Source organism: Puma concolor, chromosome A2 (genome assembly GCF_028749965.1).
Source record: "Puma concolor isolate L17-30 chromosome A2, mPumCon1.1.hap2, whole genome shotgun sequence".
Lineage (NCBI taxonomy): Eukaryota > Metazoa > Chordata > Mammalia > Carnivora > Felidae > Puma > Puma concolor.
Genome location: NC_141668.1, coordinates 116,873,879 through 116,891,881, shown reverse-complemented (window position 1 = coordinate 116,891,881; position 18,003 = coordinate 116,873,879). Strand labels below are relative to the sequence as shown.

Here is an 18,003-nt window from a genome sequence, read left to right as displayed (position 1 = left end):
TTTTCAAATTATACCTTAAAATGGCAATTGGTAATTGAGACTTAGTGACTTGGGATTTTTTTGTTGTTGTTGCTTGGTGAGTTCTTTCTAAGGTAAACGTTTCAGTATTTGTGCTACATTATGATGCCTGTATTAAGAACAGCACAAAACTTAAAAACTTTAACAATGGGGTCAAGGTGCATGAGCCAGAAGCTGATACTCTGAAACAAAATGGCAGGCAGATAATCACAGGTTATCAATTGGATGCTGGGGTCCAATCTCTAATTACTAAAAGCTAGCACAGAGTCATCAAGAACACATGATGACAAAAGTAACTTACTGTTATCTTTTTTTAGTAAAAAGACTAATTGCCTATTATTAGCTGCCTATTATACCCTGTAATATCTTTTCTTACATTTTTGGCTGCAAACTCTTTGATTGCTTCCTACATAACAACTGTGTAATTTCATTTTTATTGAAAGAGAACTGAAAGTCTAATCTTTCCTTAAGCAAGATTGATAGAAATCTGCTTTGTATAATTGAGAGTTGACAAAGATTTTTTTTCAACTTCAAATCATATTTTATTATTGGAAAAGTCATTTACATTTTTAGGTTTCTTGTCACATAATTTATTTTTTAAAAAATCTCAAAACATGTTCTAGTACATTCAGTAACAAAGATCTACCAGTGTTACACATATTAAGAAAACCTGTATCATGTTTCTAGTTGGACTAAAATCTATATGCCTGTGCTTAATGGAGCTCTTAACTTACTTAAGTACAAAGTAAGGTATAAAAACTGAGTTTGAAAACTTCAAACAATTTTAAGACAGACTTAATTTTTCATGATTTTCCCAAAGCCAGTCATGATATTTATTTAACTTATGGTCTTCAGGGTGCACCTGGAAGAAATACAACACATTAGGAGACAGAAGTTAGTCAGAAATACATTTTTAAAATGGGCCTTTCAAAGGTACAGTAGGGGAACAATACCTTATTGTAATATTCCTGCAAATTATAACCTTTAACCTAATTAGATTCATGAGTGCTTAAAACTCTATCTTACATTAAGGCAATCCTTCACAAAGTACTTTCCAATTTAGTACTGATCTTTAACATGACCTAGCACGTGGGTTGGGGACAACATGAGTCAAGTATTAATAGGCCATTTTTCAGGAGAAGGTTATAGACCCTGAGAGTTATCACAATAAATGGTGGAGCAGGGATGGGCTTAGCCAGATCTACTGGCTGAATGCTTCAGGGTGAGTCACAGACTAAGAGGGCAGTGTACCACGCCACCTGGCAGTACCCACCAGCTGCCAGGACACCCGCTGGATGTCTGTGGACAGGGGACACTCATTTGAATGGGTAGCTGAAGTAGGGCCCAGTTGCTGTTAAAGCAGTCTGGGACCACTAGGAGAAACCCCCACAAGCATATATTCCAAGTCCAAACCTGCCTGCTTTCCTTCAGTGGTGTCATTTTTGAAGGCTAATATGACTATGACAGGAGAAGAACCACATCAGGCTTAGAGACCACACATGAATGGGAATGACATTACAGGGCCAGAAGTGATAAACTGCTGGAGGTCAGTCAGAGGGCCACACCAAGGAGTCTTTACGGAGGTGGGAGTGTCTACAGATCCTCTCCCTTCTGCCAACAGCCCCAAGCCACCACTGCCCCTCAAGCCTGGAACAAAACTAGTTGTGATGATGGCAGCACATGTGCCCAAGAAATAGTTTTGGCTATTGGATGGGTGTATTTTGTGTCGGAGACAAAATGTGCTGGAGATGTTATGGCTGGGGGTGGGCCTCACCTGCTTCCACTCATTGACGCAAAAAATTCGGTAAGAATCATTGCCATATTTGCCAATCCCGTGAAGCTCAATCGGGTACCTCCACTGCTTTGTCAGATATTCATCTGCAAAGATAAAACCTCACTTATCAGGTCAGCTTCTAGAAAAGATACTTTCCCCAAATATGTAGTGATGCAGAGCTGGATGGTGAGAAGGGCAGGAAGGGACAGCAAAGAGTCTTTCCTAACAACCCCAGTTCTGATGGCTCTTTCTTCTGAATTCCCACAACACCCCTGTCTAAACCTCTCACCTGCCACTTAGTAACCATTGTGATTTTGTGCTAACTAGACAGAGGTAAAGTCCCTGAGGTCAATGGGGCCTTCTGCTTTGCTGACTTCTTCATCCTTCCTAGATGGCCTGCCCCAGTGCTGAGCAAAGATTTACTGCTTGGATCAGTGGGAGACTGTAGTTTGGGGCAAGTGGATTGTTTTTACATGCTTTTAGCCCTTGAGCTGAATGACCTCTATTAATATAGCATCTTAGAACATTAAAGTTTAAGGTTTGACTCTCTTAAATAGGCATAGTTTATGTTCTTTCCTTTGGGTATATGGGAAAGTACCTGAGAACTTGATAATGGTTTTTGCTCGAAGATCATAGAGACCAAGAGGTTTAAGAAGTTCTGACACATCTCTCCAGTCTGCGGTTCTTGCTACCTCAGCTGAAGGGTACTTCTCTAGAAACTCCCAGAGCACGGGGATTGCCATTTTACCTGGGAAGTAAAAGTAACTGTGATTACAAGCCTCCTGATGGGTTGTTTTTAAGTTCAGGTATTTCCTCTCTAGAAATCTCGTACAGAGGGTTTTTTGTTTTTTGTTTTTTTGTTTTCCTTTTTAAATCCCTGATGAGAAGCCATTACTTGAACTGGTAACCACCTTCAGAGTCAATAACCAACACTCCTGATGATTTGGCTAAGAGTTTAAAAAAAATTTTTTTTTTTTTTAACATTTATTTATTTTGAGACAGAGGGAGACAGAGCATGTACGGGGGAGGGTCAGAGAGAGGGAGACACAGAATCTGAAGCAGGCTCCAGGCTCTGAGCTGTCAGCACAGAGCCTGATGCGGGGCTCGAACTCACAAACCACGAGATCATGACCTGAGCTGAAGTCAACTGCTCAACCGACTGAGCCACCCAGGCGCCCTGATTTGGCTAAGAGTTTAAATCATGCTGATACCTGGCCTTGCATGATATTAATTTTCTTTTTTTTTTTTTAATTTTTTTTGAATGCTTATTTATTTTTGAGAGAGAGAGACAGAGACAGAGCATGAGTGGGGAAGGGGCAGAGAGAAAGAGAGACACAGAATCCGAAGCAGGCTCCAGACTCTGAGCTGTCAGCACAGTGCCTGACGCGGGGCTTGAACTCACGAACCATGAGATCATGACCTGAGCCGAAGTCGGACACTCAACCGACTGAGCCACCCAGGCGCCCCGCATGGTATTAGTTTTCAAATAATCCAGTCATCAGATAACTAGTATAAAAGCATACAGAACACAAAGTGCCAATGACATTAAAGAAAGCATTCAATGAAAAAGAAATGCTTTTACACATGACAGAGGGTGGAAGAATGTTAAGTAACTGATTTTCACTATGACCAAAACTAGTTTGGAAGTAGAAAATAAATGACAATCTATCTGTTCCTTAGTGTGAAAAAGGCTTTGGCTGTCATCTAGTCTAACTTCCTCATAGCTGAAGAGCTACAGGGCTGCAAGAAGTCCTTGCCTGAGGTCACACAGACTCAAAGTTAAACTTGAACCCAGGGCTCCTAATCAATCCAGTGTTCTTTCTCCTCATTGCACTGTCTCTAAGATAAAGATTAAAATAATCCACAAACCTGAGGTCCGATTGAGAAATATAGTAGCGATGAGGAGCTTCCATGGATCATGGAAAAGTGTTTCTTGGACGAGGTTAAAAGGTGACCGAGGAGGTGTCCACTTCTTAAAGGCTTTGCGTCGTGGGGGGCTAAGGGCTAAACAAACACACTGCATCAGAGCTGAACATCTGAAACAGACTTAAAATAGGATTTTCTGATTGGGAAAGGGATACCTTCTTTGTTATATTTGCTGGAAAAATATAGGCTTGTTTTCCTTTTTTCTATTTGTGTTCGTGGAATGGTATCTTCTGAAAAGGAAGGGTGAACATTGTTTATAGAAGCTATGGCTTAGGCTAAAGAAATACTCAGGGGTACAAATAACAATAACACACTACTATTATAAAGCATTTAGTATGTGCCAGGTACTGCTCTAAGCAAAGCACTTTACAAAAATTAACCAATTTAATACTATGGACCTACAAGCTAGGTACTATTTACTTTTACCTTACAGATAAGGAAACGGAGGTACAGAGAAACTAAGTAAACTGCTCAGGGTCACACAGCTAGTGACAGAGTTGAAATTCAAATCTAGGCAGTCTGGCTCCTGAGTCCATAACTTTGACCACTGTGTTACACTAGTATTCTAAGACATGCTCAGAGTTCTTAGTACTGAAAAATTAGAATATGGAATATTTTAAATTAGGACATACTTGTACAATGTGGTCATTAAACCATTTTGAGACGATATCATGAATAGCTTCCCCCATGTTCTTAACTTTTAAATAAAAACGCAATATTCTACATATGATCCCAATTTAATAAAAAAAAAGAAAAAAAAAAGATTAGAATGTAAAAAACCAAACCAGTATAATGGTTATTGCTAATTGTTCTTTTCTCCTTTAATTTTCTATATTTTCCAAAATTTCTGCGGTGAACACTTTATGCTTAAAGAAAGGACCCAGACAAAACAGAACCTGCCGAAAAACCTGATTTGGACCTTGGAATACTGACCATTGTCTACTGGGAAGCTCGGTTAATTTAAGAAAGACCATTTGACCAGCATTATTGGGCTTCCCAAGTTTTTAAAATCATCACATTTAATACTCTCCATAAGGTTACCCTCTAAATTTGAATGTCTGTTAATAATATCTTGCCATTTGTATAGCGTGAGCCATCTTTTTCACTTCTCCTTTTACTTTGTAATATTCTTGATGTGAAACACAGGACTGGTGAGGATTATTAACTCCATTTTATAGATAAACAAACTAAGGCTTAGAAATTAAACAACCATCCTGGGTGTCTGGCTGGCTCAGTCAGGAAGAGCATGAGACTCTTGATCTCAGGGTTATGAGTTTTTGAGCTTCACATTGGGCACAGAAATTACTTTTTTAAATGTTTATTTTTGAGAGAGAGAGAGAGAGAGAGAGAGAGAGAGATAGGCAGTGCACAAGGAGGGGAGGGGCCAAAAGAGAGGGAGACACAGAATCAAGAGCAGGCTCTAGGCTGATAGCACAGAGCCCACACAGGGCTCCAAGCAATGAACCATGAGATCATGACCTGAGTGGAAGTTGGACACTTAACTGACTGAGCCACCCAGGCACCCAGGGCATAGAGATTACTTAATAAAAAAGTTAAAAAATAAAATAAAATAAAACAGCCATCCCAAAATGAGAGTGGGATCGACTATAGATTGGGATAGGTATCCAGCTCTCCAGATAATTAGCTGTTTTTTGCTATTCTATTTTGAATAGGCAAAGCCTAATATAAAGTCAAAAAAGAGAACAAAGGAAACTGCTCTTATTAGTTCCATTTCTTCTGTGGGCTCTTACAAATAATTATTAACTAGCCTCTTTTATTATTAGGAGACTGAAGCTCAGTTTACCTGGCAATTTCCAACTAAGCCAATGGGAAAATCTTTACTATTCCATTGGACACCTCTTAAACTAAGGCTACTTCACCTGGTGTTGAGAACTAGACTTCTTTACAAATAGGATACTTCCATTTGGTCACAAAAGGATGTTTTTCATATTTTATTTACCCATTATACTAGCAATAAAGCTACATAAACCTTAAGATTCTAAGAAGCTTGAAGTCTTTAAAGGACAGGCTTGTCCTACGTATATATGAAGCACAAGGTATATATATAGAAGCACTTCCTAGGTATATATGGTTCAGCTTCTATTAAAAATAAAGGAATTCCAGGCACAGCAAAGACATAAAACCATGAGTAGGGCTGAGAACAGGAATCAAGTCTAACCCCGTTCCACCATTTATCCAGGCTGTCTCCCCATAGGACTTTAAGTAAAATTCTTCTTCTTTAAAGGAGTTATTCATTATGCCATAATGGCATAATGAATATATAATACAGGGCTACTCAAAAGGTCTTCTTTTTATTTCTTATTCACTGAGGTATTATAAAGGCAAAACTACTAAGCTCTGAACTCTGTATTAAGAGCATATTACAAATAATAGATGAACTATATGATTACAGTTTTGAATTATTTAGAGCTCTAAAGCATTTTAGAGAAGCATTACATTATAATAGAAGATAAAAATGACTATGATATGTACAAAATGAAATTGGAAGTCACACATCAGTGATAAGTAACAGAAGGGGTGCAAAAGAGTAGACACTGACTATTCACAACCAGTTTATGCACATCAAGATTCTTCCCCAAACCTTTTCTCAAGTGGAGCTTTTTTATTTTCCCTAAAGTTGTAATATTACTGGCTGGAAAGAAGATGGGAAGAAGGGAATGCACTGTCGGGGAGAGTCCCTGCTGTTGAACCAGGGAGAGATGGTAGCAGCTGTTAATGGCACAATTCTCCTTTGCTGGGGGTATCAAGGCAGTAGCCAGCCAGTTCCCTCTATGCCATGGGTTTGAAGATTGGTTAACAGAGGTACTAGGAACAACTGGTAGGACATATCTGATATTTGGGCTTATTTCTTCATTCTATTCCCACATCCTAACTGGGTACCGGCATGAAATATACTGTCTGGGAGTATAAACTCATCACATGTTTACCAGCTGCTTCAGCGCTCTGAATACCTTGACATATTTTCACAGAAATAGAGTCTTTCTCCGTTTGTGAGCAGTTGTCATCCATTTCAGAGCCACATTTTAAAATGTCAGTATGCAAATGTTCCTTCCTTTCCCCAGCTTCTACTTTTGTTATTTCCTCAGATTCTAAAAAGGTTTCCTCACACTTCTTGCTGTGTTCTGCTTCTTCGGTTGAACATAATTTGTTTATGATGCCAGAAGTTATTTGTTCAAAACAAAAGTTTGATCCTGAACTCAGTGATTTTTCTTTTACAATTCTCTTTTCTTCATTGGTTACACTGAGGGTCTTGTTGCTTGCTCCAGCATCAGAAATGGAGAAAGTTTTATCAAGCTGACTTCCTTGCTCAACAGGTTCACTTTCAGCATCTGCCTTATTATATTCAGATTCTCTTTTCCTATTACTTTGAGTAGACTCGGGAAGACCCTTCTGGCACCCTGTTTTGGTTTTCTTAATTTGAATTCCTTTTAAAATAGTCACCTTTCGTTTGGACTTTCTAACCTTTCTGGAGTCAACATCATTAACACCCTCATCTTCTTTAAAGTTAGATGGTCCTCTGCTATTTTGCGATTCCGAAGTACCACTTGGCAGGGGAAAGACACCTTTTCTCCACCAGCTTCGTGTCCTGAGGTTCCAGTTTGAATTGCTCCTTTCATTTTGCATTTGGGATGTCAGAGGCGCTATGTCGTTATCTTTATGTCTGGCCTTGATGCTCCTTTTAGAAGGTACAGTAAAATCAAAATCTTCTGGTGTAAGAGAAGTCTCTCCATTTTTGTGAAGATATTTAGCAAGTGAACTTTTGGATCTGAACTTCAGTCCTTGTGGGCTAGAAAATGATATTAAAGAAAACTTATTGGTAGTAAATAAAAGTGAGTTTTACAAAGAATTGGACCACATTTCAGATTTTTAGTTAATAATTTCCAAATGTTGCTATGGGTATTTGTCATTGAAAATTTAAAAAGCATGGGGTGCCCAGGTGGCTCAGTTTGCTAAGCATCCAACTTTTGATTTCAGCTCAGGTCATGATCAAGCCCCACGTGGAGCCTGCTTAAGATTCTCTCTCTCCCTCTTCCCCTCCCCCACTTGCATGTACTCTCTTTCTCTCTCTGCCATGGGTATTTGTCATTTAAAATTAAAAAAAAAAGTGATAAAGTGGTACTTCTAAATAGTTTTCTCTATGATAGTATAATTTTATAAATATTTACAAACTTACAAATTTAAAGGCACCCATTTGAAGTAGAAGTATGTAGTATGTACTTGTTCCCAAATCACTTGATGTAACCAACCTGTGACACTCAAAGAACAGAATCCATAATGGCTGTTATGATAAAAATAGAAAAAAGCCAAGTTCTTGTTATGCTTTCCTGCTACCTATCTAGATAAAATGATTTGGCTGTGCTATCGGTACCACATTGTATGCTCACCTGATAAAATATACATCATATCTTCCTGCTGTTTTCCCTGATAACCTTTGCTTCATAACTCTTTCCCATCCGCATGGGACAGACTTACGGCATTCTGTCATTGTACTACCACCAATCTGACTGGAAGCAATGGATTCTTGCAGCAGGGGATTCCACTCACTGCTGTTTTTTATCATCATTTGCTTTTCATCTTTTCCCACTCTTTCCAATTCCAGAGTAACATCTTTCTTACTAAACAAACAAACAAACAAACAAAAAACAAAAACAAAGTACAGGTGATTGGCTTACTTAAAATTTATTTTCCTCTGCTTATTCAATTTCAATCCATGACAGAGCAGGAACCATATGGACTATTTAGATTATAGGAGAGATTAAAATCAGTATGGACCAGTCTTATGCTATGTGATTACCTCTCTGTCCTGCAACATGGGTTAAAAATGATTGGAAATCTCTGTATAATCTATAGAGGTATCTAACCCAGATTGTTTTCTACAAATAGGGAAACTAAGCAAGAGTTAGTAACTAGAATTAGAACCAAGTTCTTCTGAAGTATTTTGGGGTTAATAATTTTGGGGGTTTGGGTGGGTCTTAAGAAATTATATAGTTCACATTTTAGGAATAAGGAAACTGAAGCCTGATGAAAACAGCACAAACTTTAAAGTCAGTGGACTGGGTTCAAATCGCAGCTCTTGCGATTTACCAGCTATGCGTCCAAGAGCAAGTTACTTAACCTCTTAAAGTCTCCTTTCTTCACCTGTAAAAAGGAGGTAATACTTCCTTAAAGGTAGTTCTGGGGATTAAATTTTGAAAAAAACAAATCAGTAGATAAATCATCCTAACCCCGTATCTCACATATACAAGCACTGTACTCGAAACAAGACTGTGGCTTCCTCTGGAACTTCCTATAGGACTTCCATTTTGGGGTCAGCAGCGCTGGCTGCTTAACGTGACATCTCCTACAAGGTTTTCCTGGGACCCTGCAACCCAAGCAGATCTCTCCTTGCTCCCCTTGCACAAAACCTCCCTGCTCCTTCCACCTCCCTCGTCATTTCGGGTAACGAAGTAGGGAGCACTCGGGCTGAATCTCACAAGAGAGTATCTGAGCCACAGCCATTGCTCCGAGTAAACTAACCCTGTGGGTCTCGAGCTCTGTCGATCCTAGGTTAGAAAGGACCACCAGCCTTCTATCCACCCCAGCCCGCTCCCATTTTATAGTTGGTGAAAATGAGTCCCGAAAGGGGACAATGACTTGCCGGAGGTCACTGGGCCGGTCTGGGTCTAGGCGCTCACTGGAAGTGACCGAGCGGGCAGCTCCGTAGTCCCGCAGGCTCGGACTCTCCATCCTAGCCGTGCCCTTCAAGGGGTCTCCGGCGGCAGCAACTGGCCAAGAGGGTACGACAACCAAGGAGTGGAGCAGAATAAGATGCGAAAGCTTCTTCAGCTCGGAGAGCAAAGCTGAAACCAAAGCCGAAGAGAGTGAATGTCCGTCAGATCCCACCGCAGCTCCCTCACCTCCCCCTCAGCCACAGGCGCCATTTCCACGGCTCAGCCAATCAAATCCTTCGTCGAGGAAGACGTACCGCCTTCCGCGCGTTCGGACCAGTAGAGCGAGCGCTAGTCGCGCAGACACCTTCTAGGCCCCGTTCCATCTTCGCTTTTGCTTCTTTCTTAAGCCTTTCCATTTAGACCTGCGCATTTGGAACTCAGCCGCGCGCACGAGGCTCACTGCGCATGTGTGTTGCCAGGGTAGCGCAGTAACGAAAGCCGTTAGGGGAATAGGGCCTGTTACTGAGGCGGGAGGAGGGGCTTGAGGCGTAAGGGAAACCGCGATGAGGGCCGTGTTGACGTGGAGAGATAAAGCCGAGCATTGGTGAGGAGCGGGGCGGCCCGGGAGGAGCGGGAGGCCGAGCCCTGGCGGGGGTGCGGGAACCGTTGCGGGAACCCCCGTGGTTGCCAAGGGCAACGGGCCTGCGGCCTGGGCTGAAGGCACTGAACCCCGGGTCTGCGCGACTGCAGGGTCGCCCTCCCACCCCTTTGCGGATGGAGAAACTGAGGCCTGGCGCGGGAGCAAGGGGGTGTACCACGCGTGAGTTAGTGGCCTGTCGAGGCCGTTTTACACAGAATCAATGTCTGGCCCTGTCCAAGTCCGTTCTGGGTTCAGCTTACACCCACGGCAGTGTTTCTCGAACGTCACGATCTTTGCCACATCCACATGTTACCCATACTCTTGTTTCCTTGGCGTTTTTTCTCTAAATTGTCTCACTTACTTTCACTCAAATATGATTTTACAAGGAAACTATTGCTCCGTATTTGAAAATCAGTACCACTTGCTTTGAGATAACTGTGAAACTTAAAGCAGCGAGAAACAAAACGGTATTATTAAGTTGTAGCTGGATACTGGCAACTAACTAGGAAGCCTTTAAGCCCCTGGTCTATAGTCTGGAGAACTGGAAGGAAATTTATCCAGTGCCGTCAGAGAGGTGCTGGAGATGAATAGCGTCAAACCAAGACTTTCTCCTGTGCTTAATTAGAAGGCTTGAAAGAGAATCACAAGAGAACGACTTTCTCGCCTTAGGAGCGGATGTTAATGTTCTATTCCATTTTTATCATCGAAATCCATCATACAATGAAACATTTTGGAAAATGCTGACTTACTGGATCGTTCTCCTCAGCCTGACTTTAAAAATCTTCCTAGATGGTCTTTTCAAGCTTCATTGTGCAGCCTTTGTTTTGGCCACTGGAACGGGCCCTTGCCATTCCCTCTCTGTCTTTGCTTAGTCTCTTCTGTGTGAAGCTAGCATGCCTTCTTTTCTCATTTCCTCACACTGAAATTCGAAACATTCTGTAAGGCTCCCTTCAGAGATGCTTTCTCCCTCTTCTGTATTCTGCACTAGTAATAGCTAATGCTTACTATGTGCCAGGCACTGGCTGAGAATTATGTCTTTTATCTCAGTCATTTCACAACAGCCCTCTGAGGTAGGTACTGTAATTACCTCTGTTTTACATGAAACTGAAGCACAGAGAGGGTCATTAATTTGCCAAGGTCACACAGTGAATGAGTGGTGGAGCCAGCTTTTTTCCTCACCCCAGAGCCAGTGCTGTTTGTTAGCTACTACATTAATTTTTCTTCATGTTACAGAGGCTGCAAACTCAAATGCCTGCAGGAGTCAGGCAGGCAGTATCATGGGAGGTGTTTATTTGCATCTTCAACTCACAGAATTGCCTGTCTGTCTTAGGAGTATTCTGCACCCCTTTTCTACACCCCATTTCTCTTGAAACAGATAGCCTTCGCAGTATATCTTTCACTTCTTTTAATAGAAAATTGAGCTTAAAAAATTCTTTTTACTTTTTTCTTATAAAGCTGCTGAAAACTAGCAACTGAACATTTGGCTTTGAGGTCAGGGAGTAAGAGGGAATGGCAAGGAGTGTGGCAAACTAGAGATCTCATGCTCTGCCTAAAAGGGGCAGCTGCTGCTCAGCTCCTGCCAATTACTCCCCTGCAGGAATTTGGCCTCGAGTGCTCAGATCTTCCTGTTTCCACCAGAAGCTATGGATTTTATGTGAAATGCCCTAATTTTTAAGTGTTGGCAACTAATTTAAAAAAACTGAAATAAAACACCATGTGAGCCAAACAAAACAGTTGCTGGCCAAATACAGCCTGATTTGCTCCCAGTTTTCAACCCCAGGCATAGATTTTGTTCATTCCTCTCTTGTGGTACTTAGAATCTGTCTAGTATAAGAGTTATTTGTGAATCCGTTATCCCAGAAGTCTATAAACCCTTCAGAAGCAATGACTACTTTTTATTCATTTCAAAGGCATATTCCAGAGCTTAGACAAATCAGTGGTTGGTGTGACTATTTGATGGATATATGTATTCATGAATTAATGAATGAGTGAAAGAATGATGAATGAAGGTTGGTTATTTGGGTTTTGGCCCATTACAGCTTTGAAAACAACTGTTTAGAATAGGCAGTGTAGGGGTTCTATAGACCAGCGATCTTGGTGGCAGCAACATATGCCAGCTGGTAGCCCAGAATAAGACAAAGCAAAACAAAAACTATTTAAAAAAATAGGTAGTAGATCTGAGAGATCCCAAATATCTAAGATTAGTCCTCCACAACTGAACCAGCCACTGTCTCCTGGTCTGCTCTTTTGCTTCCAGTCTAACCTTCCCATGGCAGGAGGATTTCTCTTTTTTGAGTCCTGTTGCTGTGATCCATTATTCTACTTTGCATAATCCTAGATTGACTCCCATTTCCCTTCTGAATCAGATTGTGCATTTAACTAGGTGGTCCTGTTACCATCCCTCCTCCCCCACTGCTTGCTAACATTTAAATTTATGCTTTCCAGTTCAGCTGCAATCTCATTTTTCTATCCAAAGCTCCTTCCCAGATGCTGTCTTATTCTCTGAACTCCCTCATTTCTTCCTTAAAACCACTGCTCCAGGTTTCCCTCAACCATGGTGACTTTTCTGGCTAGACTGCCTTATTCCAGTAAGGACAGTATCTGCTATTACCCTCCAGTCGCACTAGCTCATATTTAGTGAGTACTTGCTATAGGCCAGACAGTGTTTACATGCATTATTTTATTTAACCTCCACACAACCTATGAGGTTAGAATAATTACCCTATTTACAGGTGAAGAACCTGAGACTTAAAGTAACATAATTTGTCTAAGATTCCAAGCAGGTAAGTTGGGGTGGGTCAGGTTGGGCAGGATTTGGAGAGGCACCTTGACCTTGGGACTTCCTTTACAGTGGGGTGGGCACAAAGTTGGCAGGGGACAGTTTGCAGGACTTGCTCTCTGTCTCTCTGCAGTGTAATTTGATAATGTATCTTTCTCATAAAGGGTGGCAGATGGGTAGAGAGAGCCATCCTGTAGTGTAATAAACTCTGCATACTGGTGACTTCTCCAACCCTGGGAGTGTTCAGAGGCTGGATGGCCATCCATAGGGAATTCTTGCCTTGGTGGGGGAGTTGGACTACATGACAAGTTCTAGGGTCTTTCCCAATTCTGAATTTCTGTGCTCTTGTCAACCCTGAAAATAAAACAGCCAGTTATTTTGCCAGCAAAGTGGGTTTATTCAGGAGTAGGAGAGCAGTTGCAAGCAGGACAGCAATTGGGACAAGCAAGCTATGGTGAACCATAGGTAAGTCCAGAAAACAGAGGAGCACTCTTTTATAGAGGAAAAAGGGGAATTGGGAGGGGCTGTTATAAACAAAAAGTCCATTAAACTGGGAGCTCAAAGTGTAGTGGCTTTTTAGTGGCTGAGTTGTGACAGTCTCTCATTGGCTGGGCTGTTGCTGGGCAAGGAGAAAAATCTTCCTTCATCTAGGGTGGTGGTGAGGCATAAGCTTCTTCCTGTTGAGTATTCAAAGGGCTGCAATAAACGTACACCATGAGAGCTCCCCCTTCTGGCCTCCTAGCTCCATTTTAAACGAGGTTTCCTTTATTTGGTTTCATAGTCTCATGGTGTAATTAAAGTCTGAAGGGTTCAAGATAAAACATTGTCAGGTTGTTGGTTATATTCATTTTGTGTCTAGGACCATGCCATGCACCAAAGGCCCATAAATGTCTAAAACGGGGTCCTTGCCCTTAAACTGCAGGGCACTATAATTGACTGTAATTAAGGGGACAAGATAGTATTTGAAACAGTGTAAAATATAGACGATTATGTAATTCAGAGCTATGATAAATTATACAGATCCTAAGTACCTTAAGAGTTTAGATTGGGGTAAATTGAACATTATGTTGTACTTTAGGAAGGCAAAATTCAAGACGTTTATTTATTTTTTACTTATTTATTTTTAAATGTTTGATTTAAAAAAATTTAAAAAAATTTTTTAAATCTTTATTTATTTTTGAGACAGAGAGAGAGAGAGACAGAGTGCGAGTGGGGGAGGAACAGAGAAAGAGGGAGACACAGAATCCAAAACAGGCATCAGGCTCTGAGCTGTCAGCACAGAGCCTGATGTGGGGCTCGAATTCATGAACTGTGAGATCATGACCTGAGCCGAGGTCAGATGCTTAACCGACCGAGCCACCCAGGCGTGCCCCCCCCCCATTTTTTTAATGTTTAATTTTGAGAGAGAGAGAAAGTGTGAGCAGGGGAGGGGCAGAGAGAGGTGGAGACACAGAATCAGAAGCAGGCTCCAGGCTCCAAGCTGTCAGCACAGAGCCAGATGTGGGGCTTGAACTTCTGGACCAGGAGATCATGATCTGAGCTAAAGTTGGACACTTAACTGACTGAGCCACCCAGGCACCCCAAATTTCAAGACATTTAGAGAAAATGAATTTTCATATCTGAGAGGAAGACAGTTTAAGACTTGGCCCAAATCAGACACTCAAATGATTTTCTGAGAATTCAACCCCAAATGATCCTTATGAAGAAGATCCCCACAGGAACCACTTTAATGAGCTTAGATTATCTACATTGCAGAAAGGGAGCCACAGGACCACGGATGACTATAGAAGAGTGGTGCAGATCCTTTCCAAAATCCGGTACCTCATCACAGCAACCCACAGGTGTCAGGTGCTTGCACAAGGGTGGCCTGTGCACTCAGAGGTGGGATGGCAGCTCTCTTGCCTTGTGTTGTAGGTGAGGACTAAAGCTTGGACAGGGCATCAGTTCTAGCCCCAACTCCCTTCTGATTTTCACTTTACCACCCTGTTTCTCCTCAGTGTGATACATGCCAAGCACATTTCCCCATAGGTTCAGAAAAAGAAAGCCCAGGAAACAGTAAGGCCCAGATCTGTTACCAACTAATAGGAGGAAGCTGAAGAACTCAGTGTCTGTGTTTGCTTCTATCAAGAGGGATGCCTAACTGGAAAGGGTGTAATATTCATCAGCCAGCTGTTGAATATATGTGAAGAATTACTATTATTTTAAAAATTATTTTTATTAAAGGAGGCTGTTGTCCACAGAGCCTATATAAAAAATTTTTTGGATTCTACATGTAATGCCTTTTTTCCCCCCATTGATAAAGCATGGAAACTGTTGCTATTATATTATCAACTGTGACATATGCTAATAATAATGAAAATAAGGGCCACAGATCATAGTGGTTAGATCTTGGGCTTTGGAGACAGACTGTCTGGGTTTGAATTCTGGTTCCACCTCCACTCAGTAGCAGTTTATTTCCTGGCAAGTTATTTAGCTTCTCCATCTTAATTTGTCTCATTTGTGAAATAGGTATAGGGTTGTGAGGGGTAAGTGAGCTGATACATGTAAAACATTTAAACTGTACTTGCACACATAGTAAATAAATGTACTTAATAAATGTTATCCACTGTTATTGTTAAAGTATTAAAGATAACAGAGATTTGTCATATTTGACAATAGTTCAAGTAGAAGGTAGAGAGTAGAAGGTAGTATAGCACAGACTCTACAGTCAGACCCAAGTTGAAATTCTGGCCCTGCCACTTGCTGGTAGTGTAATGTTGGGTGGGATAATTGATTTCTCTGAGCTATGGTGTCCTCAACTACAAAACCAAGTAATAATTCATACTTCATAGAATTGTGAGGAAGAAATGAAATAATGTATTGGAAGAGCTCAGCACAGAGTATCTCTGCAAAATGCTCCAAGTACTCTTACCTGGGGTCTGTATTTCTAGATGACTTCAGGTATCAGGTGAATTTATCCCATGCTAAACCTTTGCAATAGGCTGACTTGGCAGTGCTATCTAGCACATTTTTACTAGAGTCACCTGAACTAATGAAATCCCCTGCCGAGAGCATTCAAGAATCATTGCAATATGGCTCCAGCCTGTTGTTTTTCTAGCCTGATCTCTCCCTACTGCCTTACATATAGCCAAAGTTTCAGTCAAATTTGATTATTTAGATTATATGCTATTCCCCACCTTCATGTCTTTGCTTGTTCTGTTTTCTCTGCCTGAAATGCTTCACCCTCCAAATCTCCTCCTGCATGTCTCAAAAGCCCTATTTTTCTCACATACTTTTTTCTTCATGAAGCTTTTTCTCATCCTTTCTCCAAATCTTTTCTGCATCTTCCTCATTTGAATCCTGTAATACATGTTTTAATGTATCTCCTAAACCTTTACACAGTATTATTCTGTAGTCATCTAATCTAAGAGGTCACTGATTGTAAAATACCATTATTTTAAGTACCACTAAGAAACCAAAAAATGCTTCCAGTTAAGCTGACACATCATCAATTATAAGATACATAACCTCAGAGATTTTATTTTTTATTTTTTTAAGTTTATTTTTATTTATTTTGAGAGAGATAGAGAGCAAGCAGGGGAGGGATAGAGAGAGAGGGAGACAGAATCCCAAGCAGCCTTCGTTAAGTCAGTGCACAGCCTGATGTGGGGCTTGAACTCATGAACCTTGAGCTGAAATCAAGAGTTGGATGCTTAACCAACCGAGCCACCCAGGCACACCCTCCACCCCCAACCTCAGAGATTTTAAAATGTGAAAAAAATGTATGCTGCAGAGTTGATGACATATGGTAGGTCTTTGTGAATGTGTCTGAGTCATATCTTCCCAGTGGATGGGGATTTCTTTGAGGGCAGGGAGCGAGTGTGATTTACTCATTTTGTATCAGTTACTATTGCCTAGCACCTAAAAGGCATTCATTAAATATCCAGTTGGTTGGAAATAATAATGATATTTTTATTTTATTTATTTTATTTTTTTAATATTTTTATTTAGTTTTGAGACAGAGAGAGACAGAGTGTGAGTGGGGGAGGGGCAGAGAGAGGGAAACACAGAATCCGAAGCAGGCTCCAGGCTCTGAGCTGTCAGCACAGAGCCCCACGCGGGACCTGAACTCACAGACTGTGAGATCATGACCTTAGCGGAAGTTGGACACTCAACTGACTGAACCACCCAGGCGCCCCAATAATGATATTTTAATAAATGACCAGTTTTTCAGAGACATGCGGATTTAGTAACCCTCACGCATTCTCTCAGTTTGTGTAGTCTTTATAGGAGAGTTAGTGCCTTCAACTGTTGACCCTTTGAATCATCTCTGGCGTCTGGACAAGTGGAAACTGGGACATGAAGCTAACTGCCAAGTAAATCGTGATTGAATGGACTGCCAAGGTGCGGTGGCTGAACGGAATTTGCAACCAAATGCAATTCTTAGCCATTATTTTTCTCTCTCATACACAAGCAGTATTTCATAATGGAAATAAAGTTTGCTTTCCTGGCCATTAGCAGACCTCATCCTTTTGGTTCCTAATTGTCCTTTTGTCTTGTCTTGTCTCCTGTTTAGTATATATGACCTCGCATTTAAGCCCGATGGAACGCAACTGATTTTGGCTGCAGGAAACAGATTACTGGTAGGATTTTGTCTGAGTTTCCTTTTTAAGTGCTTTTTTCCCTCTCCCTCTTGTAAGTGCTCTGAAATTTGACCCTTTATTTTTTAAGATAAAAAAGGCAAGGGCGGAAAAACCAGTCATTACTTTTTAATAGGGAAGGAAATGGGCTATTTAAAACAGGTAAGTAAACTGTCTGTCAGATAGGAACCTGTGAACAATACCTCCTTTGGAGTCATTAATCTTTCCCTTTTTACTTTGAGACACCCATGAAAGAGTTGAAAACAATTAATCAAAATGCCTTTGAAACTGGGCTAGTGTCAGTTCACATTTTGTCCCCCTGAAAAATTTAAGCAACAAAACTGAAGGGGTTCCCTCCCTGAGAAGCCAGATAGCTTGACCCCAACTTTTAGGCATTGGCCTACCTAAACAATTCCATATGGATGCTGTCCTTTTTTCATATTTTCAAAGAATATAGCTAGTCTGGAACTTATTCCAGTATATAAAAGTAATTTTCAGAGGACTCTTTATGTTTGACCTAAAAACCTTTGTATGATCTCTCCTTCCTCCTGCGTAAGTCCACTTCCCCTTGCTCT

General features: G+C 41.0%; 2 protein-coding genes across 19 annotated transcripts in view; one reads left to right on the top strand and one right to left on the bottom strand.

The window, feature by feature from the left end:
* Window positions 1-535: 535 nt before the first annotated feature.
* Window positions 536-9,841, bottom strand: MBD4 (methyl-CpG binding domain 4, DNA glycosylase). Of its 9 annotated transcripts, none has more exons than XM_086697381.1 (8): window positions 9,374-9,669; window positions 8,125-8,351; window positions 6,667-7,526; window positions 3,874-3,948; window positions 3,662-3,796; window positions 2,391-2,540; window positions 1,793-1,896; window positions 536-880 (listed from the first exon to the last, which is right to left on the bottom strand). In XM_086697381.1, the coding sequence occupies exons 1-8, from the start codon at window positions 9,464-9,466 to the stop codon at window positions 803-805; spliced, it is 1,722 nt and encodes a 573-aa protein (XP_086553507.1). In that variant the 5' UTR covers window positions 9,467-9,669; the 3' UTR covers window positions 536-802. The 9 variants fall into 9 exon arrangements, with proteins under 9 accessions (XP_086553507.1, XP_025777698.1, XP_086553508.1 ...); XM_025921913.2 differs by having other exon boundaries at window positions 6,691-7,526; XM_086697375.1 differs by lacking the exon at window positions 536-880 and adding an exon at window positions 9,705-9,841 and having other exon boundaries at window positions 887-1,896; window positions 9,374-9,579.
* The window catches only part of IFT122 (intraflagellar transport 122), a 74,611-nt gene continuing 66,441 nt past the window's right edge, over window positions 9,834-18,003 (top strand). For 2 of the 10 annotated variants that reach the window (XM_086697371.1, XM_025922370.2), the window contains exons 1-2: window positions 9,839-9,994; window positions 17,365-17,431. In XM_086697371.1, the coding sequence (XP_086553497.1) occupies window positions 9,954-9,994; window positions 17,365-17,431 (108 nt within the window). In that variant the 5' untranslated portion in view covers window positions 9,839-9,953. Of the gene's footprint in view, window positions 9,995-10,023; window positions 14,724-17,364; window positions 17,432-18,003 lie in introns of those variants that run through there. The other 8 variants (XM_086697367.1, XM_025922365.2, XM_086697370.1 and 5 more) reach the window with 8 other exon arrangements.

Coding starts and splice junctions, on each gene's coding strand:
- MBD4 (XM_086697375.1), bottom strand. CDS start 9,466: ATGGAGAGTCCGAGCCTGCGGGACTACGGAGCTGCCCGCTCGGTCACT. Junction 3,949..6,666: donor TCAGAGCGCTGAAGCAGCTG/GTAAACATGTGA, acceptor CTTCCTTTTCAG/AAGATACCATTCCACGAACA. Junction 2,541..3,661: donor ATTTCTCAATCGGACCTCAG/GTTTGTGGATTA, acceptor TTTACTTCCCAG/GTAAAATGGCAATCCCCGTG.